The sequence below is a fragment of the Rattus norvegicus genome, chromosome 3 (genome assembly GCF_036323735.1).
Source record: "Rattus norvegicus strain BN/NHsdMcwi chromosome 3, GRCr8, whole genome shotgun sequence".
In the NCBI taxonomy this organism is placed as follows: Eukaryota; Metazoa; Chordata; class Mammalia; order Rodentia; family Muridae; genus Rattus; species Rattus norvegicus.
The window spans coordinates 128,896,476-128,914,341 of record NC_086021.1 but is presented as its reverse complement, the minus strand read 5'-3'; the positions used below and the strand labels follow the sequence as shown (position 1 = coordinate 128,914,341).

The following is a 17,866-nucleotide window of genomic DNA, read 5'->3' as shown; positions in this document are numbered from 1 at the left end:
CGTACTTTCTGAAGGCAAACTGCAGACGGAGGTGATTATAACAAAAGGTTAGATTCAGGTCAGCTGTAATTGCTTAAAGCTGACAGTAACTCCTGCAAAATTATGGCAGGGAGCCAGGGGAAAGGGCCCCAAGACCCATCCTACAATTTTAGGGTTGTTTTGAGGTTGGCCTCTAACTCAAGAGTTCTGCCTAGAGAGTGATAGGATTAAAGGCAAACCTACCGTTATTTTTGGAGTTGGTAGTAAATTTTCCTCAAAACTTAAAAGACCTAATTTTTCTCTTAAAAAAAAAAAAGCAGGAATTACAGTTTTTCCTTGGCGCCAGGTGACAGTGACTAGCAGATCCCTCCCAGGCCGAATCAGGTCTCACCTGCACCTGGGGACACTGTTTGGAGCCCGCCTTTTCCTCAGCCACAGCGATGAACCCAGACATTTTTCAGCCACTGAGCAGCTGAGCTCTTCCCAGTGAACCTGGAGGCGCGGGGATTGGGCGAAGCCCTGCGTGATGTGGGCGGGGCCCGAGGGAGGAGCCTCCGCGGCAAGCAGGAAAGAACTGTGGATTCCCTGGTTCATAAAGGTTTTTGGCGCCTTTTTTGTTTTGTATCCTCGATAGTTCCCCCTCTGAATTTTCTAGGTCTGAACCTGCAGCTCACCTTTCGGTAGGACTGGCTAACCTTTCAGCTCCAAGGATCCGCCTGTGCCCATTCCCTCAATGCAGGTGCTTTTACTGGGTGTTGCGAATTCGAGCTCAAGCTTCACGTTCGCAAGGCTACCGCTCTGATCTAGTGAGCCATCCTCCGGGCCGTGTCTTGTTTTGCTTTTATACAACTACATCTCTCTGTCACCCTAGCTAGCCTCATAATCCTACTACCTCTCCTTCCGGAATGTGGGACGCAGGATCTCAATCAACACTTACATTGACTCCTATAATAATAAGCCTCCTAGAGTGTCGGCGCCAGCACCGACACAGTACCGAAAGCGAAAGCCTACGGGATGAAAGAAACACGCGCACACACACACAGGTTATCATGTCAAGCCAGGAGAGGAAGAGGAAGAGAGAGAGAGAGAGAGAGAGAGAGAGAGAGAGAGAGAGAGAGAGAGAGAGAGAGAGAGAGAGAGAGAGAGAGAGAGAGAGGAAAGAAGAGTGAGAGACTCCTGTAGCTTTATTCACCACTTATATACCCAAGTCTCCAGGTAGAAAATAACTGGGAAGCACAGTGGGAAACCCTGGCTCGTGACTACGAGACCTGAATTAATTAGGGAGAAATCCGAGAAGACCAGCCTAAATCTCAAGGATAAAGGCTGAGGAAGCAAAAGGCAGAAGTAAATTGACCACCACCCAGGTGTGGTCCAGGTGTGTCAGTTCCACATGCATCAGCCGGGCTCAGCAGAGGTCATGCAGTGGAGACACCGGGTGTTTACTACTTGGTCTTTTCTTCCAGTACATGGGAGAGGCCTCTGTCCAACAATCCCTTGACTTCTTAACTGTGACCATACAGTTACAAAGCGGCCAGGCCCAAATCCAATATGGCTCACTACACTCGAGATCTTGCTTTAAAAAAAAAAAAATACCGCCGCTTTGCAGCATGACCCCTGGAAGAGAGCCATACCCTCATAAATCCCATAAGGACTGGAAGACAAACAACAGAAAAATCAATAGGCAGAGCTTGAAAGAAATGACACAGTTGGTAAGGTGCTTGCATTTGACCTGTGTTTGACCCAGCATCCAAATTAAAAAGCTGGGCTTATAATCCCAGCACAGGCGATGCAAGACAAGTGGAGTTCTGTGGCTCCGTGGCTAAACAAACGAACCTAAACACAAAGTCCCAGGTCCAGGAGACACTCTGTCAAAACCAAGGGAGATGATGCAGCAGGTAAGGGTGCTCGCCACCCAGCCTAGTATCTTTATTTTACTCCCAGAGCCTACATAAGGGCTATTTCTCACTGTTGTCCTCTGATCTTCATATGAGAACAGAGTCACACCCACCCCACTCACCCCGAGTGCACACAAACACAAAGTGGGCCTTTATTTCTGCCCACTTTCTTGCAATATCACTACTAAAAAATCACTCCTGACCACGACTGTATATTTTTAAGTTGTAATAAGGGGGAGCAATTAAGCATGATGGTCCACACCTGTCACCCCAGACTTGGGCGGTGGAGGCAGGTGGATCGGGAATCCAAAGTCATCGTCATCAGCTATACAGGCAGTTCAAGGGGAACCTGTATTATATGAACCCCTGTCACCGAAAGAGGGCAGTTAAAGAAAAAAAAAAAAGTAAGCATTTCGTGTTACTTGGTTTCTAAGTGCTGACCCTCAGTCCACCTGTTTTTAAGTAGAGAAAACCTGCAGATGGCCAGTGATGATAAAGGCCTGGTGTAACAGAGATGGTAGCAAGGAGCAATTCAGTCAGTCTGGGCTACAACAGACCTTTGTGGGCAGTGGCAGAAGAGGACTTCAAAAGCTAAACCACAGATTGGGAATGTAGCTCAGTAGAATGTCTACCTAGAATGCACGAAGACCCTGGATTCTATCCCCAGCATCACGTAAAACCAAGCATGGAGACCCACACCTGTAATCTCAGCTCTAAGCAATCGAACACAGGAGGATCAGAACTTCCAGATTCTCTTCTCTTACTTTGAGAGTTAGAGGCTAGATTGGGATACATATGACTCTATAGCTCGGGGGGGGGGGGGGGGGGGGGCCCTAAAAACCTCAGAATACGGGCATTACCAAATAAGATTTTCTCATGCTGTCTTTCATAAAGTCGGGACTTTTTAAGAAAAGCCTTTTCCTAGCACCATCTTGAGTTGCCATAAATGAAAACAGCTCTCTCCCCAACACACTTACTCTCCACAGAATTCCCTACTCCAAGCTAAGCCGTCCTCAAAACAGGCAAGCGCTCTACAGCTGAACTGCCCCTGCGGCTCAGCAACATCACTTTTTAGGCTGATGAGTTCGTAATATAAAGTTTCACGTCCAGTGAAGAGGCACACCTATGGAGAATCCTAACTACTCAGGAAATAAATGAACAACCACCAACTTAGAGGCAAAAGCAAACAAGCCAACCTGCCTAGACAACACAGCTTCAATATAAAATACAACGGGAAAAGAAGATTTCTGTCTACTTTAGCCTTTTAAGGTTTTCTGGTTGAAAGTGATGTGTTTATACAAAGATAAAGAGAGGATATGTCCCAGGTAAGCGTCGTCCTTGTTTCGTTCATTGAAAACTCTTACTTCTTAAAGATTGTCAATTTCCTGTCTTCACCCATCAAGGACCCGAGGGAAATAATTTAATAATTATATTATTAGCGCCTTCAAAGTCCTATATAATATTTTATTCCCGGATATTTCACTGTGTAGACCGACTAGCTTCAATTTCAGAGATCCACTTGCCTCAGTCTTCCCAGTGCTAGAATTAAAGGAGTGTGTGGTCCCTACGGGATTTTCTCTTTTTTTTTTTTTTTTTTTTTTTGAGGCAGGGTCTTATCCTGTCGCCCGGGTTGGCCTTCAAAACGCGGCAATGCTGTTTCACCCTCCCAAATGTTGGGATTACAAGTGTGACCAATTTATGCGGATCAAACTCTACACTTCGGAGTTTTCAACAATATGCACAAACAACCCTCCGTAATCTGCTCGGTTTCTTCAAAACATAATAAATAAAAGCTTTAATCCGAACCTTCCAGGACCTTACCAAAACCCAAAAAAAGCAACTGTCAGCCAGAAGGATCTTCCAAATCTTGAACGCTTGAAGGCGGGAAAGTTGCCTACGAAGACGCGCAAATTTTAGTCTGGCCCTTTAAGCGGCCCGCTTAGCGTTCCTCCAATTTCCCACAATCCCCTGTTACGTACTTCCGGTTCCTCTACCGCTGCCGGAAGTTGTTTCTGTCAGTCGCGCAGTAGTGTAGGGCAAAGCTTGGTGGGAAGCGGTATTTTGTTTCTTGCTCTTCGTTGTTGAGATTCAATCCGTTTTACAGAATCTCTGCGGCAGCCGTCACCATGTCGGTCCCAAGCGCACTCATGAAGCAGCCGCCCATTCAGTCTACGGCTGGGGCCGTCCCAGTTCGCAATGAGAAAGGTAAGTGTGGCTCCCCTCTGGTCGGATCTTACCTCATTCATCCTCAGTATCTCAGAAACCTGCCTTAGGCCGACCATACCAGCTTGGCTGACCATTAAACCTAACTTTTCTTCCTGCCTTCCACCTAAATTCGCACGTGGCATAGTTAGAGATTGGGGGAAGCGGGATCCACTTGCACATATCTGATCGATTTCGTGAGATCCTCTCTCGAATTAAAAGTTAAGAAGGCTGGAGAGATGGCTCAGCGGTTAAGAGGACATACTCCTCTACCAGAGGACCCAAATTCAATTGCCAACACCCACATCAGGCGACTCAACAACCACCCGTAACCCCAAGTTTTGGGAGATCTGGCCTCTGCCAGTACGTACATTTGTGCACATATCCACAGACAGAATCGTTGCAAATAATAATAAAAATAGGGCTACAGATATGACTCAGCCGTTAAAGGCCAAGCTCACAACCAGAACAGTAACAAAAATGAAAATATAAGAAGAAAGTGAACTAGAGGGGGGTGTGTGTTATAGCCAAAAGCTAACTTTGCTTCGCCCAGTTTGATTAAAAGGGTTTCCTCGGTTTATGAAATAATTTGAATCGTTTGTATAATCTTTCTGTTCACTGGAATTGTTTGTTTTGTTTATTTTTAAGTGTATGAATGTTTTGCTTGCATGGATGGATGTGCACCGTGTGGATGCAATCCCCATAGGGGCCAGAAGAGAGCATGGAATCCTCTGGAACTGGAGTATCAGACTGTTATAGACTGCCATGTAGATGCTGGGAAATTCATCCAGGCCCTCTGCATGAGCAGCAGGTCCTCTTAGCTGCTGAACCACCTCTTGAGTGCCAATTTGTTTGTGTTTTAGAAGAGATCATCTGATTCAGCACAAAGCTAGAGGGAAAGAAGGTAGAAACCGGTCAAGTTAGGTTGTTAAGTTATGTTGTAAAGGCTGCCATAGCATCTCAGAGGGAGAAGCTAGGAAGATAGCTCCCCTTACTGTGCCTGAGTTCATACCCCTAACATCCGTACGTAGAGAACCTTGAGGGGTGAAGAGACGAGGGAGGATCTTTGAGGCTTGATGGTTGAATAATACAGCTGAAACAGCCAGCCACAGGTTCAGTGAAAGAACCTGTCTCAAGAAAGAAACAAAAAACACCAAGTGTGATGGCATATGCCTTTAAGCACTCGGTAGGCAGAGGCAGACAGAACTCTGAGTTTGAAACCAGCTTGATCTACTAAGCCAGTTCCTCACCAGCCAGAGACCCTGCCTCTGGGGAAAAAAAAATGGTATTTGGGCTGGCAGGATGGATCAATGGTTAAGGGCAATTGTTGCTCTTACAGAGGACTCTGTGGCCCAGCCATCCGTGACTAATTCCAGGGAATCTGAAACCCTTTTCTGACTTTGTCAAACACCAAGCATTCTTGTATGGGGTGCATGCATACATGCAGGCAAAACAGTTATACACATAAGTAAATCTTCTTAAAATTAGGTTTTAAAATAAGGTGGAAAGTGAAAAATGTATCTGAGTCAACCTCTAGACCCTCTGCATCTGAATACAAATGTTCAGGGCTCTTTAAAAAAAAGATGTGAGTGAGCCTGGCAGTGGTGGGCACACCTGTGGAGCACAGTGGAGGCAGAGGTAGGCAAATCTAGTTTGAGGCCAGCCTGGCCTAAAGAGTGAGTTCCAGGACAAGCAGGGCTACACAGAGAAACCCTGGGGGGGCGGGGGGGGCTGCAAAAAATTGTGTGATAATTTGGTTTTATGTTCCCACTTAAATTTTTCTTGTTAATGTGCCAGGCACTGTTAGAAAGAATTTGTTTAATAAGGGTGTGTTTGTTACTCTTCAATTGCTATGATAAAACACCATGACCAAGGCAATTTATAAAAGAGAGAATTTTATTTGGGCTTATAATTTCTGTGATGGTTTGCACATGCTCGGCCCAGGGAGGGGCACTATTAGAAGGTGTAGTGTTGGAGCGGGTGTGGCCTTGTTGGAGGAAGTGTGTCACTGTGGGGGGTGGGCTTGGAGACCCTCCTCCTAACTACCTGAGGATGTGCAGTCTGTTCCTGGCTTCCTTCTGATGAAGATGTAGAATTCTCAGCTCCTCCTGCACCATGCCTGCCTTGATGTTGCCATGCTCCCTCCTTGATGACGATGAACTGAACCTCTGAACCTGCAATCCAGCCCCAATTAAATGTTGTCATTTATAAGACTTGCCTTGGCCATGGTGTCTGTTCACAGCAATAAAACCAGAAATAAGACAATTCCAGAGGGTTAGAGCCCATGAAGGTAGAGCAAGGCATGGCAGCAGGGACAGGAGGCTGGGGGCTCATATCTTGAAGTGCAACTATGAAGCAGACAGAGACAGACAGACAGACAGACAGACAGACAGACCACCCACCCAGGCACTGCAGTAGGAATCAGTAGGGATGGTACATGGCTTTGAAACCTCAAAGCTCACCCCTTCTGACATGCTTCCTCTGACAAGGCTGCACCTCCTAAACATACCCAGACATACCACCACCTGGGAACCTATGGGGGCACCCTCAGTAAATCCCCACTAATTGTTAAGAGGACATGACATGAATGTGTAGGGGGGATTTTTCTGTACTTTTACTGTTCACATTCCTCTACTTAATTGTCCCCAAGGTACCTCTTGATGTCCTGGTGTTGGTACTTATAAAATGCATTCTCACACCGTAGACTTTATAAGAAAGCACTGAGAGGTGACTGTGTGGTTGGATAATGGCTGTCATAGGCTACTTTGTCTCTTTGTCAAGAATTCAGGGTTCTCTCTGCAAAGGCCAAGAATTGAAGGGAATTAGGGAAGAGGATACTGAAACTTACATTATCTTTCTTGACCAGGTGAGATCTCAATGGAAAAAGTGAAGGTAAAACGTTATGTGTCCGGAAAAAGACCAGATTATGCCCCTATGGAGTCCTCAGATGAAGAGGATGAAGAATTTCAGTTCATTAAGAAAGCTAAGGAACAAGAAGCAGAGCCTGAGGAACAGGAGGAGGATTCATCCAGTGACCCCCGACTTCGGCGGTTACAGAACCGCATCAGTGAAGATGTGGAAGAGAGGTAACGACTAGAATTATGTCTTCCTGAGACCTCTCATGGAGATGACAGTGGCTGATACTGTGCTTACTGCGTTCTATATGTGCTGTCCCAGATAAGTTACATTGCTTACTCAATCTGTAGATCGTCGTATAAGGTTGGTCCTATATCTGTATTGTGGGTGAGAAGCTAAAGCAGTTGGAGTGGGGGGATAATAAAATAAATTTTAAAAATGTTTAAGAGGGAAGGGGGCTAGAGAGATGGTTCAGTGGTTAGGAACACTCTCTGTTCTTCCTGAGGTCCTGAGTTCAATCCTCAGCAACCAAAATGGTGGCTCACAACCATCTGTAATGGGATCTGATACCCTCTTCTGGTAGGTGTACATGCAGATTGAATAGTCATATATATATAAATTAAATAAATAAATCTATTAAAATTTAAGAAAAATGTTTTTCACAGACCACATGAATTGAAACAGTTCTAATAATATATTTGTTTTTCTATTTACTTTTGTGTGTTTGAGAGTCTTATATAACCCAGGCTGACATTGAACTCAATGTGTCGTCAGCTCCTGAGCTTTCAACCTTCACTTCCGAAGTCCTGAACATACAGTGCCGTGCCTAGTCATTTATTTTATTAAACAGGTAGATCCAAATAACTTAGGTACCTATGACCTAAAACTAAGCTATTTAAAAACTGTATGCCTACAAAAAAAAAGTGTTTTTATTTCATTCTTACAAAACCAGTTACTTAGGGCTGGAGAGATGGCTCAGTGGTTAAGAATATTGGCTGCTCTTCCTGAGATCCTGAGTTCAAGTCCTAACATGGTGGCTCACAACATCTGTAATGGGATCCGATGCCCTCTTCTGGGTATCTGACAGATCAGTCTTATACAGTTGCCTGCAGAGCAGTGTTGGAGCACACTTTTGATCACAGTGCTTGAGATGACCTCTGTGAGTCTGAGGACAGTGTGGACTATACAGAGAAACCCTCTCTCAAAAACTAAAAAAAAAAAGGGGGGGGGGGCATTGGAGAGATAGCTCAGAGGTTAAGAGCACTGAGTACTCTTCCAGAGATCCTGAGTTCAATTCCCAGCAACCACATGGTGGCTCACAACCATCTGTAATGGAATCTAGTGCCCATTTTTGGCCTGCAGGCAGAACAGTGTATCAATAATAAATAAGAAATATTTTTTAAAAATTTAACTAGTTACTCACTACTCCAAGTAGAGACTGTTGGCCACTGCCAGCTTCTCAGCCCTTTCAGCTAGCTTGAGCCTCTCAGCTTCATGCTGAGTTGCCTTTCAGCACAGCAGCCACCAGGCCCAGCTTCACAGAAACTATTATGATCTAATGAAGCTGTGACCTACTTGAGCCATTAAAAAAATCCCTAATGTGCCCCCAAGATCATGCCTAAACTAATGTTTAGGCCCAACTTACATATGTGCTCGGATACTCTGTTTTATGTGTTGGGTTGTGTATGTAATTTTCTAATTTAAAATCTATTACACAATTTTCCACTTTCCTCTCTCCAACCACCTCCCTTTACTCTCTCAAATTCACGGCCTCTTCTTTTTTTTTTTTTCTTCTTCTTCTTCTTCTTCTTTTTCTTTTTTCTTTTTTTCAGAGCTGGGGACCGAACACAGGGCCTTGCGCTTGCTAGGCAAGCGCTCTACCACTGAGCTAAATCCCCAACCCCTCATGGCCTCTTCATAAATTGTTGATTCACCCATACCCCTACCTAAATATATAAATTCAACCTCCTCAGTCTCTGTATTGTTACTCGTGTGTTTATGATCTCAGGGTTAGCCATTTGGTACTGAATAACCAATCAGAGGCAGGGGCTTTTTCCCACTCTCAGCATTCTTTAGTTGCCTGAAGTTCTTGAGTGGGCTGGAGCCCTGTGAACCTTTCCCTAAGTCAGTATGTCTGTTGGCACTTAGTGGCAGCCACATGGCTAGGAATGTATGGGTCTCTGGTGTCCCTGACAGTTCTAGGATGTACATTTTCACAGCAGTCTTCCTGTTCATCTAGCTCTTAAAATCTCTCTGCCCCCTCTTCTACAATATTCCCCAAGCCTCAGGTGCGGAAGTTATGTTATAGAAATTATTTATTGAGACTGGATGCCACAAGATCACTTGTATTTTGAATTTTGATTGGTTTTGGTTTTCTGTAATGGTGTCCTTCTGTTCCAAAGGAAAGATTTCTTTAATGAGAGGCGAGAGCTACACTTATCTGTGGATAAAAGTGTAAATATTTAGAATCCACTTAGGAATTAAGATGGATTAGTAAAGTAGTAGTTATAGGTGATCCTCAAAATTCCTGCCTTCGATGGCAGGGTGGGGGTGGTAAGAAGCTAGGTCTGCAGTATCAGGCATGATTTCCCTGAGCAAGTCTTAAGTCCAAGTAGACAGCTGTTGGTTACCGCCAAAGCATATGTGTCCTTACTGTGCCCTAAAGTTACCTTGCCATGCTGGTAGTTGTGACTCGCAGGCGTCATAGCTGGGTAGGACTGTTGATTGCTGCCCTCCCTTGGAAACTTGTATGGTACCTTCTGGTACTATGAAAACTAGTCCTTGAGGAGGGGACTTTCAGATCAGATACGACTTGGATTTTCCAGATCCTTCACCCAAAGCATGGTGACTTGGCCTTTAACCTTTGGGGAGCAACTAAGACCATCCGTGATAGCCTATAATGATTTGGTAGTCTTTTGGACTCCCCTGACCAGCAAACTTGAAAGGGGGCTTCTCGAGCCTGGTACTTGGGATTTTGATTAGGAGGTCTATATCTCTTGAGAAGAGAAATGTTAAATAAGATAGGGAATTTTCATTTAAGCTCTATATGTATGTATATACACGTAACTTACATGTGTTATGTAATTTTAGATAGCAATATGATTTCTTATGACTTTCTCAGACATTCTTGCTGTTAACCGTTTTAATTTCTTGAATGTGAACTTTAGTTGTTCCATCATAAGACTCAGTGTGAGTCAGACATTGGTAGCACAGGCCTTTAGTCCCAACACTAGGGATGCAGAGGCAGGCAGATCTCTGTGAGTTAGAGGCTAGCCAGACCTACAGGTTGAGTTCCAGGACAGCCAGGGCTACACAGTGAAGCCCTGTCTCAAAAAAGGGTCAGTGTGGTAACTCAAACCTGTTATCCCAGCACACCAAAGCAGGAGGATTGCCATGTTTGAACTACATAGCAAGTTGCAGGCCAGTCTGGGCTAAAGAGTAAAACTCAGTTGAGAGACAGAGAAGAGTGGATGGAGGAAGAAAGTAGTTTTGTTTTGTTTTTTTCTTTTTGGCATTAATAGTACACTTGGAAATTCTGCTTTTCAGGTTGGCTCGACACAGAAAAATAGTGGAACCTGAAGTAGTGGGAGAAAGTGACTCAGAAGTAGAAGGAGATGCTTGGCGCCTGGAACGAGAAGATAGCAGTGAGGAAGAGGAGGAGGAAATCGATGACGAAGTAAGAGGGGGAAACATGGGATTTTTCTCCCACAGGGTATAAGAAAAAGTAGACCAGTGCTCATTTGTTGAAGCTATAAAAGCTTGAGATTTGCTAAAAATTGGGACCAGTGCTCCCTTGTTAAAGTTATAAAGACACAAGATCTGCTGCTTTTAGCCAAACTCTGACTGCCTTTCCTGTTTGTTGGGGGTAAGACTGAAAATGAAACCATGCTGAATTACTCTTGCTCATGTCAGAGTTTCTTGAACCTGTTGAAGACATAATCAAAGCTATGCTAGGGGCTCAGCAGTAGGACTTGGATTTAGCCTTTAGCACCAACACAACAGACCTGAAACACAGGCCATTTGAATAGCATATGCCTTCCTTGATAGGAAATAGAGCGGCGCCGCGGCATGATGCGGCAGCGAGCACAGGAGAGGAAAAATGAAGAGATGGAGGTCATGGAGGTGGAAGATGAAGGACGCTCTGGGGAGGAGTCCGAGTCAGAGTCTGAGTATGAGGAGTACACAGACAGTGAAGATGAAATGGAGCCTCGACTTAAGCCTGTCTTCATTCGAAAGTAAGTATCTGCCAGACCTGCTAAGCCAGGCTTAGAGTCCCAGCTACTCAGTAGGTTGAACCACAGGCATTGCTAGTTCAAGGCCAGCTTAAGCTACAAAATTAGTTCAGGACTAATTTTGTCCTGAACTGGATCCTGACTCTCATAAAGGAAACTAGAGGTATATTAGTCAAACCAAGACAGACTCACATAATTATGTTCTAGTTCTGAGAAAAGAGGCTCTGTATCCAGTATTTCCTGCAGGGGAAGTCTGGCTGGTGCTGTGTGCTTCAGTGCTAGCACAGAAGGTACTGAGAGGTGGCCAGCGCTTGTCTGCATACCCCCCTTTCCAATCAAAAGGCACATAATCTGCCTAAAGGTGAGGGGTGCGGTGCGAGGGGGGATACTGTGGACTTGGAGATGTTTGAGATGTTCTTGCTGTACAGCCTAGACTGACCTGAAAGTCACTATGAGGTCTAGGCTGGTCTCAGACTTGTGATCTCTTGCCTCAGCCTCCTAAGTGCTTGACTTAGAAACACAGAAGCATGGACTACCATGCCTGGCTAATCTTTTTCTTTTTTTAGATTGATTTATTTACCGTGTACACAGTGTTCTACCTACATGTATCCCTGCAGGGTGCCAGATCTCATTATTGAGGGTTTTGAGCCACCATGTAGTTGGTGGGAATTGAACTTAGGACCTCTGGAAAAGCAGCCAGTGCTCTTAACCTCTGAGCCATCTCTCCAGCCCAGCTGATTTATGTTTTTGTTTTATTTTAGTGGTACTAGAGATGAAACCCATGCATATGTTAGAAAAGTACTTTAACAGGTCTCCAGGGAAAATTGTGTTTTAAGCACAAAAATTAAGCTTGTAAAACAAATTTTTGTTTCTTTCCTAATGCCTAGAAATCCTATTTATAGTCAGCTCAGCAAGATCCTCCTTTAGTTGTCAATTATCAATGACTAAGGAAAGTTTGGTGCTATAAAGACCTGAGGTGAAGCTAGACATTGTGCCACATAGCTGTTATCCACAACTTCAGGAGATAGTAGATAGAATACTATCTCACATGTCCAGGGTTCAAGGCCAGCCTGGCTACATAGGAAAGTTCAAGGCCTGCCTTGGTGGGTGAGAAAATGACTCAGTTAAAATGCCTGTGTGAGGCTTGCATACGCTACACCAAACCACATCTCAAAACGGCAAACAGACCTAGGATGAACTAACTGGGCCTGGTGACATAGCCTGTAGTTCCAGCTGTTTATAGGCTGAGAGAAGAGGATCCAATTCAAGGCCAGGGTAGACAATATAGTGAGTGTCACCTTGTGTCAAAAATAAAAATAGTGGACCAGCAAGATGTTCAGCAAGTACAGGTACTTGACGTTGAGCTGGCTTTGGTCTCCGGCACTCACATGCTGAAGGAGAAAACTACCCCAAAAGTTGTCTTCTGATCTTCATCATGTTCGCATACTATGCACTCATGTACATAATGCAGTCCATACCATGGAGAGACAGCTGGAGTGTTAGCTTTGGCTGCTCCTCAGAAAGACCTGGGTTCACCACCCAAGAGTCTACAGTAGCTCATAACTGTGTTATGACTCCAGCTGGCCTCTGTGGATACAAGGCATGCACTCAGTAGACAGACACGTAAGCCAGACATCCAAACACATGACATTTTTTAAAGATTTATTTTTTTAAATAATAATTGTAAGAGCAGAGGATATGGCTAGTTAGTAGAGCACTTGTCTCATGTGTGCCAAATCCAGGGTTCAAATCCCATTACCAGGATGTGGGGAAGAAGCCATGCTCTACTTAGGGATAGTGATAATAGCTTAGTTGGTAGACTACTTGTTAAGCTGGGCACTGTGGTAATTGTTTGTAAGCCTAACATTCTGGGATGCTGAGGCAGGAGGACTGTCATGACTTTGAGACTGACCAGAACTACATGTCTTATCCAAAAACAAACAGATTGGCAAAAAGATAGGTCAGTGGTTAATACCACTGATTGTCTCCAGATTCAATTCCCAGCACCCACATGGCAAATAATAAGCACCAGTAACTCCAGTTCCAGGGCATCCAATTCCCCTCTCCTGGCCTGGGGAAGCATTAGAAAAAGCTGGACATAGAGGTGCCATGCCCTTAACACCTGTACTCAGGAGGCAGAGGCAAGCGGATCTCTGTCCACACAGGGCGTTCCCAGTCAGACAGGGATATGTAATGAGACTCCCGTCTCAAAAAATAAGTAGAATAAAAGTGAAAGGGGTTCAAGTTTAAGAAAAGCTTTTTAAAAGGTCAGGATTGTAACCTGTCCTGCACACACAAAAGTCTAGATTCAGTCTCCGTGCTGGGGTAAAAACAGAGCTGAGATGCTTCCCGGTCTGGGCTTTGTCTGATTTGTACAGGACTGGGTTTAGAGGCACACAGTTCCCCTCTAAGGACTTCAGGCACTTAACAAGACCTCTGTTATGCAGGAAGGATCGTGTGACAGTTCAAGAACGAGAAGCTGAGGCATTGAGACAGAAGGAATTGGAGCAGGAAGCAAAACGCATGGCTGAGGAGCGGCGCAAGTACACCCTCAAGATTGTAGAAGAAGAGACCAAGAAAGAGCTGGAGGAGAACAAGCGGTCCCTTGCCGCCCTGGATGCACTCAATACAGATGATGAAAATGACGAGGAGGAGTATGAGGCGTGGAAAGTCCGAGAGCTCAAAAGAATCAAGCGGGACAGAGAGGACCGAGAAGCGTGAGTGAGGGGTTAGGTGTAGGCTCAATCCCTGGAATGGCACTGGTTTATCTGTGAACAGCTAAGACCCCTTTAGTTTCCTGTTAAACACAAAAATGACTGTTTTCTCATGCTGTGACTCAGAATGGAGTCACTTAAACAACAGTTCAGTGTTTTTCTCAGTTGTGGGGGTTGACCAAGCAGTTCCTCTAGTAGTCTCAGTGGCTCACTTGTGTGATCTCCAGCTGGAGGACTGAGTGGGTCAGCATGTCCAGAAGCCCTTCTCTGCTGTGTCGAACTGTTGATGCTGGCTTACACACTAGACACCTCCTTTTTTTAGCTTCTGGTTTCTTCATCCTGCACCTCTACGCAGAGGTAGAAACTGGGTTCCAGAGCTCATATGTCACTTCTGGGATATGTTTATTAGTCAAATGGAGCCACAGGGCAGCCCAGGAGCAAGATGCAGGAGAGCAGAGCTGGGGACACCTTGAAAAGCAAGTTCATTTCTGAACTGCTAACCCACAAGGGGAAGCAGTCACTATTTAACTCTCTTTATTTAGTATTTTCTGGTGTTCTTATTCTGGGTTTTTGTTTTGTTGTTTTTTCCTTCCTTTGAGGCAGGGTCCTTGGCTGTCCTAGACCTCACTGTGTAGTGCAGGCTACCCTCAAACTCGCAGAGATCCATCTGTCTCTGCCTCTCTGCTTCCTGAGTGCTGGACTCAAAGGCTTTTGCCACCATGCCAGGCTTGAGATATTCTAATTAGGTGTATGTGTGCAGATGTGCACCTGTGTGAGTGTAGGTGCCTGTGGGATCCAGAGCAGGGCATCACATCCCCAGGAGCTGGACTTATTCTTTGACATGATTTTTGTGGTGTTTTTTAAAGACAGTGTTCTATATATAGCCCAGGCTCAACTCAAACTTACACTACGTAGCCAGGGGTGACCTTGAGCCTCTGCTCCTCTGATGGTGCCTGCTGAGTGCTAGCTATAAGCATGTCTGGCCCACTTGTTGAAAGGGCAGCCCAAGGGGAAATAAGGAATCAGTGAGGGAGGGAGGAGTCTCAGAACTCTGACTGACTAGCAACCAGGTGCTTCTTTATTTATAGTTTTCACTGAACAAAAACAGACTAATATTATCCAAGAAGTACAGATTAAATGTTTGATGTTTCATTACATATCCATGGTTACAAGTTCAGTCACAATTAGAAAATACAAATAGAACAGATTCCATTTTTATTATCAGCTCTAACGCCAACTTAAACAATCTAAATAATGTCTCCTCCAAAGTAAACACACTAATTATATGACATAGTCTGCTTGTAGGCTGGCAGTGTTTGTGTTTGAAAGCACTCCAGACAAACAGAAAATATCTGAACCGGTCTTTTTATGAATTAGCAAATACTAATACCTAACACCTTTTATTACATTGTTTCATCATCGGTGCTGAAAAGTAGGAAAGTTTTTGAGTTGTACCCCTCCAGTGGTGTACCCCGTATGACCTACCCTGTATGACCTCTTATCCTCAAACTACATTTTCAGAGCTCTAACTGTGTTGTAAAAAGAGGCCTTGAAACTGTAACCTATTCTCCTGGCCAGAGTTTGTCAGTTGTCTCTCTTTACCCTGTAGCAATTATGTTTGAGTTGGCTTAGTGATGGATACCCTAAGAAGATTCATGAAGTAATGACCTCATTAAGGAATTCTTTTTTTTTTTTTTTTTTTTTTTTTTTTTTTGGTTCTTTTTTTTCGGAGCTGGGGACCGAACCCAGAGCCTTGCGCTTCCTAGGTAAGCGCTCTACCACTGAGCTAAATCCCCAGCCCTCATTAAGGAATTCTTATTGCTGCTCATCTGTGTTTAATGATCTCTAGGGCATAAGGAATACTTCAGAATAGAGCCAGATAAAGTTAGAAGTTTAAATAAGCTAAAGACTTTTTCTAGAAAGACTCAACCATAATTTACTCAGGAAATGACATAAAACAAATCATAATGAAGAAAGTTCCCAAGAATGCAAAGTGCAGAGACCATACCCAGAAGTGAGAGGCAGAATGACAGCAAATGCAGCATTTGCCTCAGCTTTGCTGGAACTGTGTCAGACAACTTTCCAGTGGCTATGACTGTGCCACCCAGGTTTCTGTGGTGCTGGGGAGAGGAACCAGGGCTTCAAGCACCCTATGGAAGCGCCACAGTACTGAGTCATGTCCCCAATCCTTGTGTCAATGTTAAATATACCTTTTTTCTTTCTTTTTTTTTTTTGAGAAAGAGGATGTGACTTCCCTTTCTCCCCAGTATAAGGTTTAAACCCACTATACTTAATATTGATAACCTTTAATTTGTGACATGATAATATGCTTATGAAGGGATTATAAGCAGAGTCTTACCAGTTATTTTTAATTCATTCTCATTGTGTTGTAGAAGCTAAGATATTTGAAGGAAGACAGAATTTGTATTGTAGAATCAAGCAGTAACAATGTGTATGAACCCCAGAAAGGCTAGAATCAACTTTGGGACACACATATAGTCCTGTTCCGGCAAACATAATAATGAAAACCAACTCATGTTTCTTTTTATTGGACTCCTGATCTTGACTTCTTTTTTTTTTTTTTTTTTTTTTTCCGGAGCTGGGGACCAAACCCAGGGCCTTGCGCTTGCTAGGCAAGTGCTCTACCACTGAGCTAAATCCCCAACCCCCTGATCTTGACTTCTAAGAAGCAGTGACAAGGACTAAAGATGTAGTTGGTTGTAGTAGCATGAGTTTATCTATAATACTGTAGTTGGGGAGATGAGGCATGAGGTTGAGACTTCCAGGCCAGCCACATATCAGATCTGCTGTGAGTGAGTGAGTGAGTGAGTGAGTGAGTGAGTGAGTGAGTGGGTGGGTGGGTGGGTGGGTGAGTGAGTGAGTGAGTGAGTGAGTGGGTGAGTGAGTGGGTGGGTGAGTAAGTGGGTGGGTGGGTGAGTGAGTGGGTGGGTGAGTGGGTGGGTGAGTAAGTGGGTGGGTGAGTGAGTGAGTGGGTGAGTGAGTGGGTGGGTGAGTGGGTGAGTGAGTGGGTGGGTGAGTGGGTGGGTGAGTGAGTGAGTGGGTGGGTGGGTGGGTGGGTGAGTGAGTGGGTGAGTGGGTAGGTGGGTGAGTGGGTGAGTGAGTGAGTGGGTGGGTGAGTGGGTGAGTGAGTGGGTGGGTGAGTGAGTGAGTGGGTGAGTGAGTGAGTGGGTGAGTGGGTGGGTGAGTGAGTGAATGGGTGGGTGAGTGAGTGAATGGGTGAGTGAGTGAGTGAGTGGGTGAGTGAGTGAGTGAGTGGGTGAGTGGGTGGGTGAGTGAGTGGGTGAGTGAAATGTGGAAAGTGAGTAATGGCTGGAAGAAGATGGGACAATTATGTAATCTTGAGATGTTTGGACTGTCTGAATATGTACAATACTCATACTTTTGCTCTCTGGATAGGCTTGAAAAGGAGAAAGCAGAAATTGAACGCATGAGAAACCTGACTGAGGAAGAAAGGCGGGCTGAACTTCGGGCAAATGGCAAAGTCATTACCAACAAAGCTGTTAAAGGCAAATACAAGTTTCTACAAAAGTATTATCACCGAGGTGCCTTCTTCATGGTAAGTGCAAGGAGGTCATTGTCATGTGCATACTAAGAACCATGCAATTAAGTCACCAAAAGTCTCAGATACTTAAAACAGTAGTAGGCTTATAGCTCTGTGTTGGGCTACATTCATAGCTGTCCTGAGGCACAGTCAGCCCAAGACATTTTCAGTCCTTTTCCCTAGAACGAGATCCTTACCTAGAGTAAATCCCATTGGTACTGGTTTTTGCTTTTTGTCTGAGAGGAACTTAACCATAGCAAAAAGCATTACCAAGGGAAGCAGCAAGAGCCAACAACTGCTTTGTTTCAAAGTCAGCTCTCAAACAGATGCTGACTTACATACTTCTCTAGCCAGGTCCTCCAAACCTCTTACAAATCATGTCATAGCCAAACATTTTCTTATATGAAAACCAAGCTTTCATCTGGA

At 44.6% G+C, this 17,866-nt stretch overlaps 2 protein-coding genes across 6 annotated transcripts in view; one reads left to right on the top strand and one right to left on the bottom strand.

Annotated features, from left to right (window-relative positions):
• Wdr76 (WD repeat domain 76) overlaps window positions 1-3,842 on the bottom strand; it is a 34,742-nt gene extending 30,900 nt beyond the window's left edge. For 2 of the 5 annotated variants that reach the window (XM_006234874.4, XM_006234875.4), the window contains exons 1-2: window positions 371-3,829; window positions 223-280 (exon numbers count right to left, since the gene is read on the bottom strand). In XM_006234874.4, coding sequence (XP_006234936.1) covers window positions 223-280; window positions 371-573 — 261 coding nt within the window. In that variant the 5' untranslated portion in view covers window positions 574-3,829. Of the gene's footprint in view, window positions 1-222; window positions 281-370 lie in introns of all 5 variants that reach the window. The other 3 variants (XM_006234876.3, XM_006234877.4, XM_230512.10) reach the window with 3 other exon arrangements.
• A 39-nt stretch (window positions 3,843-3,881) lies between these two features.
• Window positions 3,882-17,866, top strand: part of Mfap1a (microfibrillar-associated protein 1A) — a 16,581-nt gene continuing 2,596 nt past the window's right edge. Inside the window, exons 1-6 of the mRNA NM_001191964.1 lie at window positions 3,882-4,079; window positions 6,943-7,162; window positions 10,479-10,608; window positions 10,980-11,167; window positions 13,612-13,881; window positions 17,296-17,455. Of these exons, the coding sequence (NP_001178893.1) occupies window positions 4,001-4,079; window positions 6,943-7,162; window positions 10,479-10,608; window positions 10,980-11,167; window positions 13,612-13,881; window positions 17,296-17,455 (1,047 nt within the window). The 5' untranslated portion in view covers window positions 3,882-4,000. The remainder of the gene's footprint in view (window positions 4,080-6,942; window positions 7,163-10,478; window positions 10,609-10,979; window positions 11,168-13,611; window positions 13,882-17,295; window positions 17,456-17,866) is intronic.